This window comes from Ceraceosorus guamensis (genome assembly GCF_003144195.1).
Source record: "Ceraceosorus guamensis strain MCA 4658 unplaced genomic scaffold IE81scaffold_47, whole genome shotgun sequence".
NCBI classification, from domain to species: Eukaryota; Fungi; Basidiomycota; class Exobasidiomycetes; order Ceraceosorales; family Ceraceosoraceae; genus Ceraceosorus; species Ceraceosorus guamensis.
The window spans coordinates 54,213-74,768 of NW_020290042.1; the positions used below are offsets into that span (position 1 = coordinate 54,213).

A 20,556-nucleotide genomic window follows, 5' to 3' on the forward strand; every position below is an offset into this window, starting at 1 on the left:
GCTTCACAAGGACATTCATTGCAGCGCCTCAGCAGCAACCTTCAGGCTCTCTTAGGATTTTCACATCATATCAACGGTCACGCCGATCGAATTTACATAGACATTTGCTGATTGCTATGGGCCAGGAGTCGGACTCAAGCGACCCCTGAGGAGACGGTCCTCGACTGTATTGCTTTGAATATCTGAAGTGGAATCGCTCGAAGGGAGCATCCAGACACTTTGTATCCGACCATGCGTTGGGACATCCATTACCAAAGCTTCGCTATACGCCTACTTGAGCGCGCGATGGCCATGGAAGATGTCCGAGAGAAATGCATCCTTCTTACAAACTGGCGCTTCCATAATGGGCGAGCTCTGGCGGCAAAGCACCACCGCTGCTCTGTCCTTCGCTTTGCGTCCACATCTTTACCTCTTCTGTGCTTCGTCGACGGGCTGGTCCAGCGTTATTCCTGACTGCGTTGCTTCAACTAGGCACTCAGTCAGGCAATTTGCGACGTGGCTTGCTGCTACTGACATCCATTCTCACCAACGTCTCTGCTCATTGACACATGAAGCCGTTCACGGACTAGCCAAAGTCAAGGCTAATCTCTCGTCTGCGCTTGTCTAGCCAGAAGTTTGGAAAGGAGGCTTCGCGTAGTGAACAATGCGACGTGGGTCCAAGATTCCTCCCTTTCTCTTCTACTCCAAGACGGGCAAGCACATGTGTCATTATTACACGGACAGGGCACGCAGATCATGTCGGTTCCAGAGTTGTGAAGCTTCCGAATGCCTAGTCCAATGAAGCATGTTTCTTCAGATTGCTTGCGAAGTGGCGCTTCTTCTGTGACGAGAGTCTGATGAGTCTCACGAGTGAGAGGTCCTGTACCGAGACTGGCTGGTTTCAGGCGTTCATGCCAAGGATGAAGCAGACTCTTCCTCACGACCAGCTTGCTACACTGGGTCATATTCGACGACGGTAGTCGCCGTGTATTTGGTGATTTATGAATTGCCTTCCACGCAAGCAGGGACTGAGCTGAATTTGGCTCGCCACGCTGGATGGACCTTGATCAGCTGTTACTCTAGCCTGCGCGCACCGCGCACAGGTACAGTAGTTGGCTGGCGGATGCGCGCGCGTGGGTATTCGGGTTTGTAGAGCTGCTGCTGCTGCTGCTTGCACCTAGCTGCAGCGCCTCAGGAGATCGATCTCGAGCTGACCGAGAGTTCCAGCGCGCAGCCAAAAGGCACACACGCACATCACACGCGCACTAGCTATTATACAGATGAGTAGCTGTCCGGCGTCCCATCAGTTGGAGTTTCGCGCGCCTGCGGTGCAGCTGGTGCTGATGATGTGTGCGCCTCCAGCAGCAGCAGCAGCCGCGTCCATGCATCCAACGCCGGTGAGCGCCCGCACGCGCTCACATGCTTTTTGTCGGCGCTGCTGCTTCTCTGTCTGCCACGCTGACGGTCTGGAGTTTCTGATGAGACGAGATATTCGCGCGCGCGGTTGTCGACCTGACCAGATCACATCCATCCCGTCAATCGCTGCTTCCAAGGCTGTCTTGCTCCATCCTTACTTCACGAACGACCTCATCAACACATCAAAGTCCCGCATATAGAGGCATCGCTTCGCCTTTGATCTGCGGTTTGCCACGACCGGTATACCATCCACTAGATAGGAGCTTGACCACCACACAATTCACTCATCACCTTCGGACCTCCATCGAGAGCTATCAATATGGGTCTTAGCGTTTCCCGACTGCTGAGCGGCCTCTTTGGCAAGAAGGAGATGCGTGAGTAGCCCCTCGGCGGCAAGAGGAATTTCACAAGGACTATCATCAGGGCTGGAAGAGATCACAGCCGCAACCGTTTCGTGCTCTGATCGCCGTCGCCCGAGTTGAGGCAAGCACCACCCAGGGAAGATTGGTTCGAGCCTTTGTGCTGCGTGTGACCGCGCGAAATCGTGCGGTATTGCGACGTGCTCCAAGAGGGCAAGACGCGCTGCGTCTCAGGGGTTCTCTTCGTCATTGTTTGAGACATAGCATTGCATGTACACCCATTGTCCCCTCTCCAACCATGGTCGTTACATTTGTTTTTAGAGCGAGAGAGCTCACGTCGCTTGGCTTCTTCGCAGGCATCCTGATGGTCGGACTCGATGCCGCCGGTAAAACAAGTGAGTGTGCTCATAGGCTCATGGTCTGTGACATGTGCGCCTCTGCTCATGTAGACTTTTACTTCCTTGCACTTTCCACAGCGATTCTCTACAAGCTCAAGCTGGGTGAAATTGTCACTACCATTCCCACAATCGGTGCGTCTGAAGCTTTGGCGCCTCACCTCGAGCTGTTGCTAAGAGACGATCCTCTTCGTGCTTTGCTGACTTGTTCTGCTGTGGTTTTCATCCAGGCTTCAACGTCGAGACTGTCGAGTACAAGAACATCTCATTCACCGTCTGGGACGTCGGAGGTCAGGACAAGATTCGCCCCCTCTGGCGACACTGTGAGTAGAGCAGCAGACATTTGATGCCATGTCGAAGTGCAGTGGCGTGGAAGTTTTTGTCTTAGCTCCTTTTGGAAGAAACGTGGGCTCTCCAGATGTCAATGGCCTGCGTGACACTTTCCCCAACATGCTGACACAAGGCGCGTCCATTCTTCTTCCACAGACTTCCAAAACACCCAAGGTATCATCTTCGTTGTGGACTCGAACGATCGTGAACGTGTATCTGAGGCGCGCGAAGAGCTGCAGCGCATGCTGAACGAAGACGAGCTGCGCGACGCTCTGCTGCTCGTATTTGCCAACAAGCAAGATTTGCCAAACGCGATGAACGCGGCAGAAATCACGGACAAGCTCGGCTTGCACAGTCTGAGGCAGCGCCAGTGGTGAGTCATGATCGAGCGCGATCAGTGATCTTGGTGCAATGGATCTGACCTCAACCCACCTTTGCGTACCCGACGCACAGGTTCATCCAAGCGACTTGCGCTACCAGCGGTGACGGTCTTTACGAGGGTCTCGAGTGGCTGTCCACCAACCTCAAGAAGCGTGGTTAAGCAACTCGAGGCACAAGAGTTGCATAAAGGGGACATGGAATGCGAAGGAGAGTTGCTATATGGCGATGCGCATAGGGGAGAAGATGGAGGATGACAAGGTGGCGTGCGTCGCGAGCGGAAGCACTGTGAGAGAAGGTTGATTATCCAATTGCTTCTTGGAGGAGACGGAATGGTCTACTAGGTGTGTTGAGAGAGCTATATCGCGTCCAATTGTGTCCGATCGTGCGCATCTCGGTCACGCCATCTCGCACCTCTACTCTTCCTGAATCTTGCTTTTGCGACTCTCCCTCCCTCACGATCTTCGCATCTTTGCTCCCCGTCGCGATCAATGCACCTGCCTACGCATCCTCCGCTCCGCTTCTCATCCTCCTTTCCCCCCATCATCTTTCTTTCTCCTTTTCCTTCGAAGAAAATATCTCCTGTTTTTACGAAATGAAATGTTGAAGTGGCCAAAAGATCTTACTTCGAGGTGCGACTCGCGGGCCAGCAGCTTCCAGCATCCTGCTTGCGACGGCTTTTCGGCACATCTCCCTCACTTGCACCTGGTTCGAATGGTTTAGAGGGTCTGCAGACTTGGTACATGTTTGCTTTACAGCTCACTGCTTACGAATCTGGTTACTTGCTCGCCGCGCGACTTGCCCCCCAACCTTCCCGTTCTGCTTGCGGCTCACGCATACATGAGGTGGAGTGTGCGTATAATCCTTGCTCACGAGGAAGGCGGAGGGGGTCTGAGTCGAGGTCCTGTTGAGCGCTTGGTCCTTGTTGCTGCCGATTCATGATCAGATCAGAGATGCTATTCGCGTGAACCACGTGGAGCGCAGCACGCGCTGCCACACACCGTGCAGTGCGCGCGCAGTTCAGGCGCGTGAAGGGTGCACGTCCGTCCACAAGTAGTAACAAAGTGAGAAGGCAGTTCGTGATGGTGATTCGAACCTGCCAACAACTCACAAGTCACGACGTCACCTGCATAAACACGAATCAACTCAACAGCTTGACGGTCATGCAGAAGTCCATCACCTGCCAGCTTTATTCACATTCTACAGTCTGCTTATCACATCCAAGTTTCGCGCCCTCCTGTCAAAGCCCACTTCTTGCTTGGCTTTCGCTCGTCGACTTTCGTCGAATTCTACTGCTCCTCAACTTAGCAGCTTAGGGTTACAAACGCGCTCACTTGGACACTATGGCATCGACAGCGACCACCTCTTCACTCCCCGCTCCACCTCCTCCCAAAATCTACGCAGCGCGATCCAAAGCTCCCATAAGAAGCGTCATACCTCACAAGATTGCGCTGGCCCTATTGACACCCAACAACGTGGGCCAATTGAGAAGGTTGAACTCTGTACTTTTCCCAGTCAGATTCTCGGATGGGTGGTACAAGGATGTGTTGCACAAGGATGTGGCTGCGATTTGCAAACTTGGTGAGTAGGCGCGTGAGGCAGAGGGATAATTTGGGGGGGGACATGGGGGTGGCAGAAGGGAAAGGATCGTGGGCAAGATTCAGAGAGAGGGAGAGGAGCATGGTGGGGCCCATCGTAGCGCTTGTTGGGTCAGGTCAGGTCTGTTCAGCTCTTTGAGGACAAGAACGAGGCGTCCATTCGCTCAGCTTCTCGGCCCACCTCTTCGCGGCAAACACAAACCATCGTCTGACGTTCTCCTTCTGCTCCCCACCAATGTCGCTTCCTAGCGCTGTTCAATGACATTCCAGTGGGCAACATCTGTTGCAGGTACGAGCGAGAGGGAGATTCAGAAGTAAAGGTGTACATCATGACGTTGGGCGTATTGGCTCCTTACAGACGATTAGGCATCGCTTCGGAGCTTCTGAGGCATCTGCTCACCGTAGCTGGAGTAGGCACATCCGTCTCCTTGCGCGATCCAAACGCGCCTGCTCCGAAAGCTCCATCCGCGTCCACATATAGCAAAAGCAGCAACAGCAACAACACTAATGCGGCTTCCAAAAGCTCAAAGGATTCCAAAGCAACATCGGCAAAGACGGAAGAACCGAAGAGGGAAAGCAGAACGGTGAAGAGCCTCTACCTGCACGTTCAGACTTCGAACGACGAAGCAAAGGCATTTTACGAATCCCAAGGTTTCAAGCACACCGGCACGGTGCAGGACTATTACAAGGTCGGGATCGAACCCAGGAGCGCTTGGGTATTGGAAAGAATTGCATAAATTCATGGCAGTGGATGACCAGGACGGTGAAGCAGAGCGACAAATTTGATTTTGTGCACGCCCCTTTCGCCTCTCTTCATGGAAGAAATGTACGAGTAACCTGTCTTCGTGTGTCGCGAAAACGAGCCCAGCGCTGGCAATCCTGTCGGACTACTTCTCAGCACGGCGCACCTTGCCCTAATACGTGGCTTGAGTGGACGCCTCCGCGCTTGGAATGTGAATTCCGTTTCATCTGGTATTGGTGCGCTCCATCTCGCTAGTCCAAGTGGCCGGGGTTGATGCAACATCGGTACTGTTCAGCAGATTTCGGGGCAAAGGTTGCTCGTAAGAGATGCCACGCTCATTCCACAAAGCTTCGCGTTCACGCGCGAGCTCGACAGCCCAACACCGGACAAGAGGAGAGGTAATGTAGCCTATAGATCCTTGATAAAAGGGCTGCAGATCTGCGATGCTCTCAGCTAGATCGGAACGCAAATGAGCTGATGAGTAGAGCCGTTGAAAGTCATCGCGCCACACAGCCAGCAACTCACATCGCTCATACTCGAGCGCTTGCAAGCAGAGCTCAAATCGATCCAAATCCTTGACCAACTTGGCTTCCTTGGTCGCTCGCGCTTCGTATTCTTGCCACAAGGCCATGAGACGCAAAGCAGCGGGGCTGGAACCGAGCAGATCGTGGACGAGGTACTCCATGGCCTGAGCTTCTCTCTTCGTCTTTTCGTCCTTATCGACGCCATCCAAAGGTGTGAGATCACCCACTTCCGCCTCGGCCATGTCGTGAACGAGCGCAAGCTGCACGCATTTACCGATGTCTACATCCTGTGCAGGATTCAGCATTGCCAGCACCGCCATGCGGTACATATGATCTGCGATGCTGTTTGGATGAGGTACGTCAAGGAAGAAAAAGTGAGTTGCGAACTCGCAAGACGCAACCTGCCGTGTACACTACACCGACCCACCTCTCAGGCCGGCTGATCCGGTGATGGTACCATCCAGTCCGTTTGTTGATTTTGAGACGCTCTAGACGATGCATGAACCCAAGTACTTTCGACCAGTCGCTTTCCATCTCCTCGCCAACTTCCCGCTCAGCAAAAGCGCCGTCCGCAGATACATCGAAGAGCGACAACGGGCCGGGCTTATGCGTAGGATCTGGCTGCAGTCTGATCATGGTGCTTGTGGGCTGAGGTGGCGGGACGTAAGGAGGTCTAGGCGACCTTCTGCCCAAGGGCGTGGTTGCACCAGAGACAGGAGATGAGCCCGCAGCTCCGGCTTCCGACGCTTGGCCTCGCAGATAGCGGCCTGGGTCCAGTAGTCGAGCACCTGATGGCGCACCATGCTGAATGGGCTCTTGAGAAGTTGTTGAAGCTAACGAATCCGCGTGCTGCGCTGAGCTCCGCGCTGGCGACACTTCGAAACCAGCTTTGAAGACGCTGTTGGGAAGACTGGGACTTTTACGCGCTAGTGAGTCATCGCTGGGTCGAATTGCGATGTTCTGCGCGGTGTTCCCAGCCCTCTCTGTGCCCGGCCGCACTGAAGACTGTTCGAGCTTGCCGCTCGACGGTTGTGAGCCAGACGTCTCTTGGCCGTCAGGGATGGTTGGCAATCTTGATGGCTTCTGGCGCGAAGGTGAAGTCACAACTCGGCGTTGAGCCTTGAGCAGAGACGGGGTCATCTTGCGCTCCTGGTATGGCAAGCTTGTCTTGGGCTATAGATGTAAGATGTGGTTGGTGTCAGGCCCGCACGTTGAACAACACATGACCGCTCCTGCGAAAACGCACCTCAAGATCGAAGCCTGAAGTCTCATCTTGTACGATGGTTGTAGAACCTCCGAAACGGTTGAAAGTGCTGAGGCCGGGAGGTGTGGCAATTCCTATCGGCACCGACCTCGCTAGCGCGGACGCATCGGGCGATGCGTTAAGCGACTTCTTTTGTTCTTGATCGCGCACTGTCGTCGAATGCGAGTCGGGTAAGCTTCAGAGATGAGTGATCCTCTCTCGCCATTCGCGACTTATTCTCACCTCTCGTCTGCCACGCAGCCCACTTGTCGTCATCTTCATCGTCTAGTTGGTACTTGCTGGTCTTTCGCTTCCGCTCCGTCGTCGACTTTCGAAGCCCGCGATGACTGGGCACGTTTGGCGCTAGCAAGCCAGAAAGTCTAGCCTCGGCCTCTCCGACCGCAACGCGGAATCCGATGGTGGTGCCTGGCGCTGCACGGGCACTCGTGTTCTCGACAGGCCGCGATGGGGCTCTTGGCAGTGACACATGTTGCGCAGAGTTGCGGGATTGCTCCACCGGGCTAGCAAGAGCATTGATGGCGCGATCTCGACTCTCTGTGCGCCTGGTCGCACTCGACGGAGGTACGACGCGACCGTCGATACGCAGCGATGCGGGATCAAAGCCGTCTCTGTTGACGTCAGAGGGATCGAATGCCGAGTCTGACGCTTGCCTACTTCCCAATGTCTGGCGGCCCCGGCTTCGTTTGCGCGCATCCATGGATGCCGAAAGAGCTGAGAAGCTGCCCGCAGCCAAGACACCTACGGACGCGGGCTCAAATCTCTCGTCGGAGCTCAATGAGCTCACACGATCACGGTCGTCCTCCGAGTCAGCGCCGTCTTCCGGAGTGCTTGATCCCATTTCCTGAGGCTCCAAGGTATCAAGCTCCAGAGCTCGCTGACCCGCGCTCTGAACCTCTCCATCAGAGCCGATTGTCCCCTCATCGTCCTCATCTTCCCTGTCCTCCTTAATGAAGTCTTCGTCGATTTCGAACAGAGCTTCTGCGGGCAACGCCAACTTGATCAGCGTCGAATAAAGGGGTGCTTGCGCTCCTTTCATTATGTTTGTGTGACTCACCACCTTGCTCGCCGCCATTTTGCAATCCAGTCGGAGCGGCACACATCGTTGCTCCAGCATTCTCTTCCTCGCCATCGCTCTCCACCTTCGTTGAGGGAACTTCCATCGTAGTTGGTGCAAAAGCGACCTTCTTTTCTGTGACAGATGATGGGCCAGCACCCTTGCTCTCCTTGCCCTCACCTCCCATCAAACCGACGAGGGAGCCGGCTGCATCGGTTGCAATTTCGCTGTTGCGTCGGCTTCCCTTACGAGCGGATTTGAGGGGCGATTGAGGACCTCGCCTGGCGAATTGCCCCTCTGGTGGCCTGTCGGAAGTCGAAGCTTCGGTGGTGTTAGGCAGAGCCGATGCCGCTCCCGGCGCAGGCTCTTGCTCAGCGCGTTGGCTTGTAGAAGATGGCGCTGTCTCTAGGCCAACGCTCGGCCTCGACTTTTGACTGATGCCTCCCAAGACGGCCGGAGTGATGGGCACGGGCTGGGGGCTCACACTGGGAGGTTTGTTCGCTGCTCTCCGTCTGCCTCTTCCTCTCTCATCGCCCTCTGACTCCGTTCGCGCTCGTCCGCGTCCAGCCTCTTCTCGCTCGTCCTCCGTCTTGCGCTCATCCTCGCTTGTGGCGGTCGAATTTGCCGCGCTAGTTGCAGCGCTCGTGAGCGCAGAGTGATCTCCCTCTGGATACCTCTCCCGCAAGCGACGCTTCGCAGCCCACTCCTCTGTAGAATTTGAAGAGCGAGGCGGGAGATCTCTACCTCTCATCGCGAAAGATGCTGAAAGGGCAGAGATTGAGGTAGACAAGCTGGAGTGCGTTGCTCCGGGCCCGGATGACGTCATGCTTGCGCTCGTGCCAAAGCTACTGCCTAGTGGTCCGCGTCTGCGTTCAAACACAGAGGAGGGCAAAGTGGGCTCAAGGTCAAGATCCTCGTCGGAAAAGCTTGGCGAGTCGTCGCGCAAGCGCGTGCCATTGCTAGGGATTTCCAGGGCATTCGACTGTCCACGCTTGCCCGAACCCTGCTTGCGAGCAGTCCGAATAGTGTGAGGCAGAGATGTCTCGCCTCGTGGTGTTGCTACGTCGCTAGTACCACCGCTGGTAGAGCGCGTCATCCTTACGGGACTAGCAGCCGGTATAGGCAACGAGGCAGATCCTGCGAGCCTGCGAGCTGGTGAGCCGTTAGCGCGCGGCCCCACTTTGGATCGATCTAGCAGGGTTGTAGCCTCAGCTCTGAGGTGCTCGTGCAATTCCTCTAGCATGAAGCTCTTGGCCTGGATGAGAGCACGGATCTCTCCCTCAGCTTGTGCGTGCTGCGCCCGGATTGCGCGCTGAGCGGCTTCCTCGAGTTGTGTGACCAGGTTACTCGCAGAGCCGTTTTGCTTGCTCGCCATACTTTGCGCGAGAAGCGTCCGAGGATCTTGAGCTGGGGAAGCCGGGGCGCCACCTGAAGGCGGAGGTGGTAAGATTCGGCTCGGCAAGGGCGGCAACGTGAAAGATAGACCGCCGCTGTTTGACAGGGTGCGTCGACTTTGTAAGGATGGCCTTGACGTGGTGGAGCTGATTCCTACTTGGCTGCCCAGTTCCACTTCGGGCGTTCTAGCATCTGCACTGGGGTTTGAGGAAGCAGTAACAGTCTCGCCACGAGTGCGAGATGCTTCGCCCACCAAAATGTTGAAAGCGGAAGAGAAAGATGGGGAGCGCTGAGCAACCAACAGCTCATCACCCATAAGCAGGCCAAATTGCAGGGTAATGATGCCGTCTCTAGGAAGTGGGAGAGGCTCGAGGATCCTGCCAGCCGTGCGAACACGAGTGGGAGTGGAAGGTGTTGCGTCGGGCGATCGCGAGCGCTCGGCCTTAAAGCTCGACTCATGACTGTCATCAGTCAGTTCCGACGCAGATCTGAAGCCGAGCACGCGTGATGCTGTTGAGGGCACAGGGTCTTCGACGGTGTAGACCAGGATACCGCAGTTAATGCAGCGTAAAGATGCTCCAGCGACCCCGTTCATCTGCGGCTCCGCGAGCTGCTGCAGGGGCCTCAGTGTTTCTCTTGCAGTAAGCAAAGGGAAGGTCTAGCCATCAGAGTGAAGGTTGCGAGAAAGGATTTCAGTCTGGCTGATAAAAAACCCAAGGAGGAGTTCCCGAACAAGAGGGGCAGTGCAAAGACTTACAGCTTTGACGCCATCCTTGACCGCCTCAACTTGGAGAGGCTCTCCCAAAGCGATTCTGTCAGAAGCCGATTTCCCCGCGCTCCCCTTTTGAACTTCATCTTCTGCATTTATTATCCTAGCGAAGGTGACTTGAACATTGAGACACGGACACGCCACCGTATGCGCTTCCTTCCGAGGGGAGACCTGTCCTACTTCTGTCGCCGCCGGCATTGCGACGCGAGGTTTCGCGAGATCGCCCTCGCTCTCGCCCTCACTCTCGTCCTCTTGGTACACCTGTAGCAATTGCGAGCAAACCTTCTTTGGTGTTCTTTGCGTATGCCACTATTTGATAATTTGTGTGCAAGCAAAACGTCGACGGGCGGTGGCTATCGTTCAAGAGCCCGCCAGTCTTAGATCCAATGCAAATGCAAGGAGATAACGAATGATCTATGAGCCTAGAGGAGCATGACTATGAAGAGTAGAGCCGACTGCTATGATGATGGTGACTTGTGAGGTGTAGAGAAAATCGAAATTGGGGTATGAGGAGAGGAGACATCGGGGAGTGTGCTCGAGTCGGTCGTCAGTGAGTGAAGAAAGAGCGTGCTCACCGAGACTACACGCGTGACTGTGACCCGCACGCGCGCGCGCTCTTCAACAGCTTGCCGATCTTATTGTTGTTTTGGCCGCACGCGACCGTGGCGGAGCGGGGCCTGCAGCAGGACAGACGACTGCTTCATGCGGCTCACTCGCAGTCACCCAAGTCATTCAAGTCATTTAATTTGGGTTTAGTCGTGATTTTGATAGAGTCGGTGACTCGCCCGCCAATCTGAATGCCTCTCGTACGAGAAGACCTCCTCTCCTCCACCTGCGCAGCGATCTGCGTGCGATTTTCTTAGCCAATTGATCGTTTTCCCTGGAAGTCCTTCGTGATACAGATGGGCGCCGACAAGCGTTGGCGACGTTGGTGGTTTTCTACCATAGCCGCTGTTTGTCCCCATTTCGATCGCTTGCTGGAGGTGAAGGGAAGGTCGACATAATTCTTTCACGCCAACTTGCCCAACCTTTTAACTGTTATCGCGCCGTTCACGGAATGAGCAATGACGTCGCCGACGACAGCTAGGCCGAGACTTCGACGCATGGAACCGCCACCTTGATCACTTGGATGGCAAGTCAAAATCAACCAGCAACGACGCTATGATTCAAAACTTTACAATAACGGCAATGGCCAAGTCTGTTAGCCACTCCGCACCACCCCGGGCGCCAGCATACGCCCGTGGGTTGGCCGTGAGTGGTTGTAGGCCATGCTTCCTCAGTAGCACGCGTTCAGCACGCAACAGCGTCGTCCATTCTGGCATGGCCCACGTCGCACACGAGAGGCCAAACTTTCGGATCCGCGGGTATGCGGTTGCGCCACACTCGCTTGAGTCAGAGCTCAATCGTAGGCATCAGTCCGAGCTCCAACATGACGATGCCACGAACACCCAGATGCTGGCCTCTCTTGGGGAAAGCTCGTTTACCGATCCTATATCCGACTTCTTGCAGCATCGCGAGCACGGATCCGAATTTATGGCTTCCTATTCTGAGCAGCAAATCGAAGAGCTTTTCAGGTCCGCGACGCATCAGCGCCTCGCTTCTGTCACCGTCGCACTACTCGACGCGATGAGTCGGCACTCCGTCGACCTCTCCTCACCGAGTATCGCAGCAGGCTCTTCTCTCCGAACAGCAGCAGGTCTGACCGGCTTGCTCAAAGGTCTTCAAGATCTCGCGGCCCAAGCAGACACGAAGGGTCTCGTCTCTTCCGCTGCTGGAGCCGAGGGCCAGCTGCTCTCCTCTTTCCTGCAGCCAGCACTCATAGCTCAGACATTCGAGACCCTCCTTGGCAAGCGTCCGGACGGTGTCTTTGCTCATCAGCTGCCAGAAGTATACGAGGCAGCCTCAGCTCTGCGTCTCGCAGTAGGGCTCGCCGAGACACACGCACCTGAGCTTGCCGAGATCGTATCGCTACTTGTGCATCGCGCATGCGGCCACGACCTGGGCGGCCAAACAACCGCCGCAGCAGGAACGCCTTGGAAGCTCAATAGTTGGTTGTCTGCCGAAGCTGTCTGCTCGTTGACCTCTTTCTTCGCTGGCATGGACCCATCGACACTTCTAACGCCAACATTTCGAGATGGAAAGGTGGTGTATTGCTCTCGCAGGGACGCGTGCATCTCTATCATCAGAGCTGTCGACGAGGGCCCGATAGACCTTAATCACGCTCTTCGACTTGCCAGCGTGGACGGTGACAGATTTATACGCCAGTCATCTCGCAGTGCAACACAGAACGAGGAAGAGGAGGAGAGCGGAGACTTTCCTGCGCCTGTGATAGGGTCCCCGCTATCAATGGTTGCTGATTCCGCTGCGGAAGGCAACACCTCAAGCGAAACTTCTGCTCATGACGACGCTTCTATGATAGTAGAGCAGCGCGCCGAAAGCGCTTCCGAGGCTCGCTTTGAAGCGACGATGCACTCGTTCCTCGTACGCCTAAACATTTCGCTCGGCAAGCCAGACGCTGCCATCAAAACCCTCTTCACCTTCTCGAAATGGTGTGGCAGAGTAGTGCGAAAGGACCAGTCTGTGGTCTTCAAATACCTTGCCGATAGGATCGTAAGCATCAGGCTTGCTCAATTTGGCCCCGAGGCGGCTTGCAGCACGCTCCAACAGCTTTCTCGCCTGTCTTTCGGCAATCTACCCGCCGTTGCCTGGGGCACCACGGCCAGCCAGACGTACCTGGTATCGCAAGGCGCTCACCAAGACTGGCTACCCACCCTTTTGGAAGACGCAACCACGCTGAGCGATGCCGCGCTCGAAAGAATCGTTCGGAAGCTGATGCATCTACGAGGTAACACGCTCGGACCACCACGCATACCTTTCCACATGGTCATTGACTTTCTCTCTGTTGTCAACTCTCGCCTGCTGGGTAGGAAGTTCGTCATCGACCGCTTGGGTCGCACCATGGGATTCTGGGACGCGCTTGATGATGACTTTGTGATGTCCCACCTCAGCGAGCTTCAACAGGTCGCTGTTCTCAAGCTAATCTCCGCCGCGAGAAAGCTGGAAGTGCTTCAGAGGTTCTGGCATCGCTGGGCGGGCGACGGTCCTGTTCTGGACGAATACTTTCAGGGCCAGAAGTACGAGGCGCTCAAGCAAGACCAGAGTGCCGTGTCAAGAAGCTCTAGCTGCATGTCCGCCATGGTCAAGGCTTTGACGGACCACACATTACACGAGACGAGTGAAGACGACATCGCAGGCATAGAGCGGCTCGCGCTTGCCAAGACTATCATTGGGAGATTTCGAGGTGCAAATCGACGCGAAACGCTAGGACATCGGGACTTGACAGCCTTGGGAGATGCAAGCTTTCGCGTTGGGGACCGTAAGAATGCTCTAGCTGCCTTTAGGTCTATCTTGCACCGCGATGAAACGCCGAGCTCCTACGACTTGGCAGCCATTATCGGGAACCTGGCCATGCTAGACTTGGACTATGCCTGTGCGCTGCTTCAAAAAACTATCGCGCGACCTGATGCGATGCACCTCACTGATTTGGAGCGCAAGCAACTTGTCGGCGAGAACATCGTCTTGGGTGGTCAGCCTAGCTTACACGCCTACGAAGCAGTCTTGACTCAGATCGTCGAGCAAGTTCGACCGGATCTCGCCGCAGACTTAGTGAAAAAAGCTCAGGCAAATGGCATTGAGCCACACTTGTCCGTGCAAGCCGTCTGTGAGGTCAAGCTACTGCTGGCATCTACTGAGCACCAAGATACGGGAAATCGGACATCGCTCAATCAACTGCCTCGTCTCGTTCAACACGCCATCAATGTCGGATGGCGTCCGAATCGGAGAACCGTCGCTGCTCTGGTTCAAAGGACGGCTACAATCCCTGCGGGTGGCCTTCATAGATCTAGTCCGGGCAACAATCAACCGAGAGAACGACAGCGCGAGCCAGCAGGAGCCAATGCCATGGCTGCCGAGCAGCTTCTACACATCGCCGCCACACATCGCCTGATGGACGTCGAAATGGCTACCCTTGTTGTTCGCGCTATTGGTAGCGCTGCGAACCACGCTTTTTCCAAATTGGCAGAAACAACCTCGAGATACCTTCAACAGGAACGCAGAAGACTTTTGAGAGCTGCTCTGGATCGCGTTGTAGCCCTACTGCGGTGGGCGCCTACACCGCCGAATCAACGTCTGCTGAGAAGCCTGCACGAAGCTGGCGACACGAGCGCTCGAGATTCGCCAAATCTCTTGGAGGACTTCAAAGCGTACAGGAACATTATCAACGTATACTTGAAGCTACACGACCCTCAAGGCGCTGTCGAAGTAATGTCTTGGGTGCGAGACGAGAATGGTCTCGGCATCGATGTCCGCAAGAATTCGAGATTCATTCAGCGCCTGATCGAATCCATCAAGAACAGCAAACAACCTGGGGGGGATGCTCCTTCAAGGGACACTCAAGAGCGGCTGCTAGCAGAGCTAGCGGGCGACGTTCCTACAAGAAAGACAAAATCGTGGTGGAACAGATCGAGGATTTTGGCTAGGCTGCAAGGAGTGGACGAGAGGAGCGAGTTTTTGGAGAACAACAGGGCCTATGCACTGTACCCACCTTCCGATCGACCTTTACGAACCATGCCAGGGTCCACCCCTCCTATTCTCTGATCTACGTCTTCAAGAATGTCACCTGTATAGACGGACTCAATGATGATGCTAATTGGACACAAGTGATGGCAAGCGTGATCGGTAGTGATACAGTCAAGGCAGGGCAAGAAGGCGGTGAGAGCAAAGAGGGCAGAGAACGCGTTACTGCTTGAAGAAACTCCGAATATCTGGTGCGCCCTTGGCCGCTCCATCTTTAGCTTTGCTCTTCGGCGATCCTGCTTGCCCCTTCATCGGACTGTCTCGCGAAGCTCCGTTCGACTTGGGCGAGATGGGAACACCGGGTCGAGAGTGGGCGGCGGATCTCTGAGCAGAGAGCATATTTTCCAGCCTGGTGGGGCCAGTGGGCGAAGCTTGACTTGTCTTGCCGTTCCCACTAGGTCTTGTATCGAATGACCCAAAGGTAGAAGAGGGTGGGTTCCAAGGCTCAGGTGAGAATTTGGAGCTGCGTGCGGGCTTTCCGGCCGAAGGCTCAGAGTCGGACAAGCCTCGATGCTGATCAAGCACGTGCGGTGGCTCGGACTTGGCCTCATCGTTCGCGGTCGAAGGTCCCTCTGACCTCTGCAGCTCTTCAGCAAACTTTCTATCAGCTTTGATTTGATCCTGATCTGACTCCGAAGGATCGCGCTTGATATTTCCAGCATCAACCTTATGCTCCTCCTGCCAGGTTATTTCGGCATCTTGTGCATCCCTTTCGACCTGCTCAGTCGCTCGAAGGATCGAATCCTTTTCCTCCTCCTCTTTCATGGCTAGTGTTCCACCTGCGCACACCTCGCGCTCGCGCTTAATTGCGTCTTCGTGTCTCGGCGCTGAAGATCCAGATTTCTCGGCTTCGGTCTTGATCTCCCTGTCCTCTTCCTTCTTGACCTTCTTCAATTGTGCCCTGTGCTGCTGCTCCGAAGCGCCCCCATCTTCCTCTGCGTCCCTCTTCATCAAGCGGCCGAAGGCTCGCGCGATCCCATCTTTGCGCTGCTCGATGGGTAGAAGAAACTTTGCATCATCGGTTCCCGTCTTTCCAACCTCTTGAGGGACTCTGTAACACTCGAGGTCTCCTGGGTAAGGCCGCATGAGAGCTGCCACATGAGAAAGAGGCGCTTCGACTGTTCCGAGCCAAACTTGCATGGCCCTGAGGTCTGGGAGGATGACTGGCATGCGTGTATGCTGTAGACGGCACGCGAGCGGATCAGTGATACAAGGACGCTCTGGCCTGCTGACCGTACGTCTGCCATTCAATACTCACAAGCCATTCAAGCTGCTTGTTGATCTCCGTAGTGCATATGGCGAAGCTCTTCACTTTGGTCCCATCATCCAAAGTGCATTCTTCCCACAGTCCTGCCATAGGCATCATTTCCCTCTCCTTGCCATCAGCCGCCGTCCTGCCAAGGCCATGGTTGGGCATCCCAATGAGATGAGGTAATCTAGCTTGAGGAGTGGCCAGCCATTCGTAGAAGCCTTGTGTCCACACGACGCATCTCTTGCCTTTTGTGAACGGTGAATTCCACAGACCCCGACCGGAAAGAATGGTGTCTGCACGCGCATTGATGGTGCGGATCATGTCTTGGCCCTTGGGGATGACCTTGGTGGAGGGTGGTAGCAAGCCCCACCTCATCGGCTCGAGCAGCAAGGTGTCATCTGACTGTTTGCCTTGGCGCGCTGCGCCTAGCCTATACAGCACTGGAGAAAAGGCAGTGGGTGCTACATTGGTAGTAGGATGATAGCCCCTATCTAATCCAGGTGATGCGGTGACGAAAGGCGGCTCTTGATCTGGCTCAGCTGACTCTGCACCCTCTGCTCCATCTGCACCACCATGCCCGTCGTCAGACGGACCGCACCCATGCCCACCGCCTCCTTGCTCCTCACGCCGCTCGTGCCTCGTGCCATGAGATGGTCTGACTCCACGATGAGCCCTGCTTAGCCAGTCGTTGATAGCGGCAGCGTGTCTGTTCGCGTCCAGAGCATTGGGAAAGCGGCCGCACATGACCACGAATGTGAAATGGAAGTGACGAGATACGGGCGCACACCATGCAGCAGTCAGCTACCTACAAGACTGATGATCGCACCCGCGACTGAAGTGATACACGCAGCTTTGAGGTGTCAGCATTCGTGATTGCGCGCGGTGCGGACGGCGTCCGAAAGGTGGACGATCAAAGCTTATGTCGACGGCAGTCGTGAGTCTCAAGTGGCGTGTATGAGACGCAATTCACAATTGCAGACGGCCTCGCGTGCGTGAGCATGTAGGTAGCCTCCACCACACACCACCAACAGCCTGCTGCAGCTCCGCTACGCTGCAGGTGCGTGACCTTGATGCTCGCCGCTAGCATGATGACGCGCAAGCTGATCGAGCATCGGACCTCTCTATAGGTGCCTAAGAAGATCCCGCATGGGGAAAAGTCTCTTCTGCTCTCGCGCTGCCTACGCCTCATCAACACGACAGGATTTGAAGTTTGAATCTTATCTTCTCGGACACTCCCGAACGGACTCCACACAGTCAAAAGTAAAGTCAAAGGATACGCCTCTCGGAGCAAGCCCATGCTCTGGCCAGTCGAATCTCTATCTGCCTTCTGCATCGTGCATGATCGGGTGCACCAATCACGAATCAAATCCGCACCTTCCAGCTGATGATGTACATAGAGAGTCGCTGAAGTCTGTATCGAGGCAATATCGCCGAAACCTCGGACATTCCGGATGCCAGAGGCTAGTCGTAGTAGTGCAGTGACTGGATATCTTCTGTCCAGGCAACGAGAGTGTCCACACGTACACACGTACACCGTGTAGGAAGATTCGCCTTCACGCGATCGTCCCTTGAACAAGTCTTCTCACCTTCACGACCCCCAATCATCCCGTCTGTCACTTCGATGCACAATGTCAAATCTGTCTGCAAGGGAATTGGGCAACGTCCTGCTTAGCAACAACAGCGAGAAGAGGACGGACAAAACACCAGCGAAAGACTTCAGCTCTGAGGGCGTGACAGATGATAAGGTCACCTACATCCACTTTGACCCAGGAGAGTCTCCGCGAGACTGGCCAGAATGGAAGGTGAGGCACATTGCTGGCGTTGATACAAAGTCAGAGATGATGTAGCCGCCTCGTAAGGCAAGTTGACTGATCGGACGTTTGATACCTGCGCCGTCGACCTTTCCAAGAAATGGCTTCTGCTCGTCCCAATCTACCTCGTGGACTTGTCCGTGTCATGGGGCGCTTCAGGATACTCCCCAGCTCAAATGAAATTCGCAAAGGACCTTGGCGTATCCTCCGAGGTGGGCACGCTTGGGCTGAGTACGTATGTTGGTGGATTGGCCTTGGGGCCAATGATACAAGCTCCTGTCTCTGAGGTGAGCCTTCGTGATCCTTGCTCATTTCTCATGGAGCGAAGCGGCGGTACCAATCGCGGATGGGTCACTCAACGCATGCACGCTTCCTCGTCCTTCTCAACAGTACTTTGGTCGGTCAGTCGTCTACATTGGCGGGTACGGCATCTACCTGCTCTGGATTCTGGGCACAGCCCTGTCTCCCAATCTCGGTGCCTTTCTTGCGTTTCGCTTCCTTGGCGGTGCCTTCTCTTCAGTCACCATTGCCACCCTAGGCGGTACAGTGGCAGATCTCTTTCCGCCTCGTCAGACAGGCTACGCCATGTCCATCTACATTTGGGCTGCAACGTGCGGTTCTCCCAGCGGCTACTTCCTCTTTTCATTTGTCGCCGCGACGAGGGGCTGGAGGGACGTGTTCTGGGCAATGCTGGGTATCAGCGGTGGGCTATGGCTCATCATGACTCTCGTCATGCTTTGGTGTGGCGAGAGTAGACATGATGTGCTGCTCGCCAGGAAAGTCAGCAACCAGAAGAAACGTATAGATTGCGAACCGGGAATGCCATCACACTCCGGCCGCATCGATGTCCCACCTGGATACGAGCGGTCAGGCGTTCGGCAACTGCTGCAGGTCACAATGACTCGACCCTTCCGGTTCCTGGCTACCGAACCCATCGTCATGTGAGTCCACGTGTGGTGTTGGTTGCAGATTGGTTGAAGCACACTAATGCCCAATGCCTGGGTGCCTCTCAGCTTTGCCTCTTTCTTTAATGGCTACTTGTACGGACTTGTGTATATGTTCAACACTGCCATCTCTCAGGTCTTTGAGGGCAGTCACGGATTCGGTACAATTTCAATCGGTCTGGTCTTCCTAGGCTTGGTGGTCGGCATCTCTTGTGGGCCTCTCATCAACCTCTTCGGCGAAAGTTTCTATCAGAAGAGATATAATCAGAAGGGCCAGCCGGTCCCGGAAGCTAGAGTCATGCTGGCAATCTTTGCGTCCATAGCTCAGCCTATGGCGCTTTTCTGGTTCGCGTGGACCAGCTTCCCTTCCGTACACTTTATCGTTCCGTGAGTGCCCTTCGCTGTAGCGTCGAAAGGGGCTGCAATTTTGACACTTTCATCATCCTCGCAAGCGTCATTGCTTCTGCCTTGTGGGGCTGGGCGTTCTACGCGCTCATCATGGCCTCGTATCAATACGTCGTAGACTCGTGAGTTGCACTTGGAACACGCGCCACCGATTCGAGAGCAGAGCTCAAAATCTACATCCTCCCTCCCTCGTCTTAGCTACGGCACCTTCTCGGCATCCGCTCTCGCCGGTGTCGGTCTGATCCGCAATTTGGCTGGCGCAGGTTTTCCGCTGTTTGCCAGACAGATGTACAGCAAACTCGGCTACGAATGGGCCAGCTCTCTTCTGGCATTTCTTAGTCTGGCTCTTATCCCGAGTGAGCGCGCTCTTCTCTCTACATCGTGATGGCTGACTGCGTGATTGCTGACCAGACCTTCGACCTGACCTCACCGTCAGTCACCTTTGTGCTTTGGTACAAGGGTCCTTGGCTCAGACATCACAGCAAGTTTGCAGAGTCCATCGACGCTATGCATTGGCCTGGTGGCGCAGAGGGGCGTACAGCAAACGGCGGGCAAGATGGAGATGAGTCCAAGGGCCTCCAGCAAGCTGTATGAATTACCTTTGCGCACCAATACAAAGTCTTTCACAAAAAAGCCGCGATGCTTCATTATTGCCGAGTGAGGATTTCGAAATGCCGCTCGCTGTCTTAAACCGCACCGAAGACCTTCTCTGCTCGCTTCCGGGCGAGACTAAGTGCCTTTCGCCGTGGGTGATTTCGACCTCTGAACTTAGCAGGGCAGATCTGCTGTGCTGCTCGCCCAGCAATCACGAATGCCAGACGAGATATGTAGAGACGCGCATAGTTGTCTAGACACAGGATTGGGCACAAGCCTGCAGGCAATCACGAATGTGCCAATATCCGCCGGTTGGCACCATCCCACAGCACTCTTGGCCGTGACCTCCTCTCTGCTTCACCTGTGGAACCCGGAGTTCGGCCATGGAGATTCAAGATTGCGGTCAAGCAGCATCATTCACGTGCGCTCATGTGCCTCTCCCTGCAGCAAGAGCTGCAGCGTCCAAACGCGGGGAAGCTAACCAAGCAGCAGATCTGCTGAGCTACAGGCACGTCGCGGAGCATTCGTGATTCGTGATTCGTGATTCGTGTTCAGTGCGCAGCAGCATCTGCAGCCACCTGCTGCTGCTGGTTTCAAAGGCCTCGACAAGTCTCAAGTAGTATGAGTCGTATGCTGAGTCGCGATCACCAATCAAACGCGATTCACGAACGTCAAGCGGCAAAAATTCCGCCAGGGAATGTGCCCCCCCCCC

The 20,556-nt window shown here is 55.2% G+C and overlaps 7 protein-coding genes across 7 annotated transcripts; 5 read left to right on the top strand and 2 right to left on the bottom strand.

Annotated features, from left to right (window-relative positions):
* The first annotated feature begins 33 nt into the window (after positions 1-33).
* IE81DRAFT_324801 (hypothetical protein) lies at positions 34-789 on the top strand. Its single transcript, XM_025514329.1, has one exon. The coding sequence runs from the start codon at positions 344-346 to the stop codon at positions 605-607; it is 264 nt and encodes an 87-aa protein (XP_025368348.1). The 5' UTR covers positions 34-343; the 3' UTR covers positions 608-789.
* Positions 790-1,638: 849 nt separating this feature from the next.
* On the top strand, positions 1,639-3,489 carry IE81DRAFT_324803 (ARF/SAR superfamily). Its single transcript, XM_025514330.1, has 6 exons — positions 1,639-1,769; positions 2,111-2,149; positions 2,231-2,284; positions 2,380-2,472; positions 2,636-2,852; positions 2,933-3,489. Exons 1-6 carry the CDS (start codon positions 1,715-1,717, stop codon positions 3,018-3,020), a joined length of 546 nt encoding a protein of 181 aa, XP_025368349.1. The 5' UTR covers positions 1,639-1,714; the 3' UTR covers positions 3,021-3,489.
* Positions 3,490-3,957: 468 nt separating this feature from the next.
* Positions 3,958-5,421, top strand: IE81DRAFT_324804 (acyl-CoA N-acyltransferase). Its single transcript, XM_025514331.1, has 2 exons — positions 3,958-4,438; positions 4,705-5,421. Exons 1-2 carry the CDS (start codon positions 4,201-4,203, stop codon positions 5,190-5,192), a joined length of 726 nt encoding a protein of 241 aa, XP_025368350.1. The 5' UTR covers positions 3,958-4,200; the 3' UTR covers positions 5,193-5,421.
* On the bottom strand, positions 5,421-10,750 carry IE81DRAFT_315509 (hypothetical protein; the record flags this gene model as incomplete). The annotated part of the gene is made up of 7 exons (XM_025512531.1): positions 10,192-10,750; positions 8,040-10,092; positions 7,208-7,963; positions 6,968-7,134; positions 6,149-6,894; positions 5,723-6,063; positions 5,421-5,650 (listed from the first exon to the last, which is right to left on the bottom strand). The coding sequence occupies exons 1-7, from the start codon at positions 10,399-10,401 to the stop codon at positions 5,421-5,423; spliced, it is 4,503 nt and encodes a 1,500-aa protein (XP_025368351.1). The 5' UTR covers positions 10,402-10,750.
* Positions 10,751-11,142: 392 nt separating this feature from the next.
* Positions 11,143-14,920, top strand: IE81DRAFT_324805 (hypothetical protein). The gene has a single exon (XM_025514332.1). The coding sequence runs from the start codon at positions 11,524-11,526 to the stop codon at positions 14,857-14,859; it is 3,336 nt and encodes a 1,111-aa protein (XP_025368352.1). The 5' UTR covers positions 11,143-11,523; the 3' UTR covers positions 14,860-14,920.
* On the bottom strand, positions 14,881-17,029 carry IE81DRAFT_367661 (DUF159-domain-containing protein). The gene is made up of 2 exons (XM_025517097.1): positions 16,097-17,029; positions 14,881-16,017 (listed from the first exon to the last, which is right to left on the bottom strand). The coding sequence occupies exons 1-2, from the start codon at positions 16,832-16,834 to the stop codon at positions 15,001-15,003; spliced, it is 1,755 nt and encodes a 584-aa protein (XP_025368353.1). The 5' UTR covers positions 16,835-17,029; the 3' UTR covers positions 14,881-15,000.
* A 689-nt stretch (positions 17,030-17,718) lies between these two features.
* Positions 17,719-19,844, top strand: IE81DRAFT_348544 (MFS multidrug transporter-like protein; the record flags this gene model as incomplete). The annotated part of the gene is made up of 7 exons (XM_025516273.1): positions 17,719-17,892; positions 18,000-18,188; positions 18,292-18,842; positions 18,915-19,232; positions 19,298-19,372; positions 19,449-19,606; positions 19,687-19,844. The coding sequence occupies 7 exons, from the start codon at positions 17,719-17,721 to the stop codon at positions 19,842-19,844; spliced, it is 1,623 nt and encodes a 540-aa protein (XP_025368354.1).
* Positions 19,845-20,556: the final 712 nt, after the last annotated feature.

What these genes read in the sequence shown, in the direction of transcription:
- IE81DRAFT_324801 (XM_025514329.1), top strand. Translation starts at nt 344, where the DNA reads ATGGGCGAGCTCTGGCGGCAAAGCACCACCGCTGCTCTGTCCTTCGCT.
- IE81DRAFT_324804 (XM_025514331.1), top strand. Translation starts at nt 4,201, where the DNA reads ATGGCATCGACAGCGACCACCTCTTCACTCCCCGCTCCACCTCCTCCC. An exon ending in GGCTGCGATTTGCAAACTTG is followed by an intron (nt 4,439 to 4,704) that starts GTGAGTAGGCGC and finishes GTCGCTTCCTAG; the next exon opens with CGCTGTTCAATGACATTCCA.
- IE81DRAFT_324805 (XM_025514332.1), top strand. Translation starts at nt 11,524, where the DNA reads ATGGCCCACGTCGCACACGAGAGGCCAAACTTTCGGATCCGCGGGTAT.
- IE81DRAFT_367661 (XM_025517097.1), bottom strand. Translation starts at nt 16,834, where the DNA reads ATGTGCGGCCGCTTTCCCAATGCTCTGGACGCGAACAGACACGCTGCC. An exon ending in ACAAGCAGCTTGAATGGCTT is followed by an intron (nt 16,018 to 16,096) that starts GTGAGTATTGAA and finishes TGCCGTCTACAG; the next exon opens with CATACACGCATGCCAGTCAT.
- IE81DRAFT_324803 (XM_025514330.1), top strand. Translation starts at nt 1,715, where the DNA reads ATGGGTCTTAGCGTTTCCCGACTGCTGAGCGGCCTCTTTGGCAAGAAG. An exon ending in TCGCCCCCTCTGGCGACACT is followed by an intron (nt 2,473 to 2,635) that starts GTGAGTAGAGCA and finishes CTTCTTCCACAG; the next exon opens with ACTTCCAAAACACCCAAGGT. An exon ending in AGTCTGAGGCAGCGCCAGTG is followed by an intron (nt 2,853 to 2,932) that starts GTGAGTCATGAT and finishes CCCGACGCACAG; the next exon opens with GTTCATCCAAGCGACTTGCG.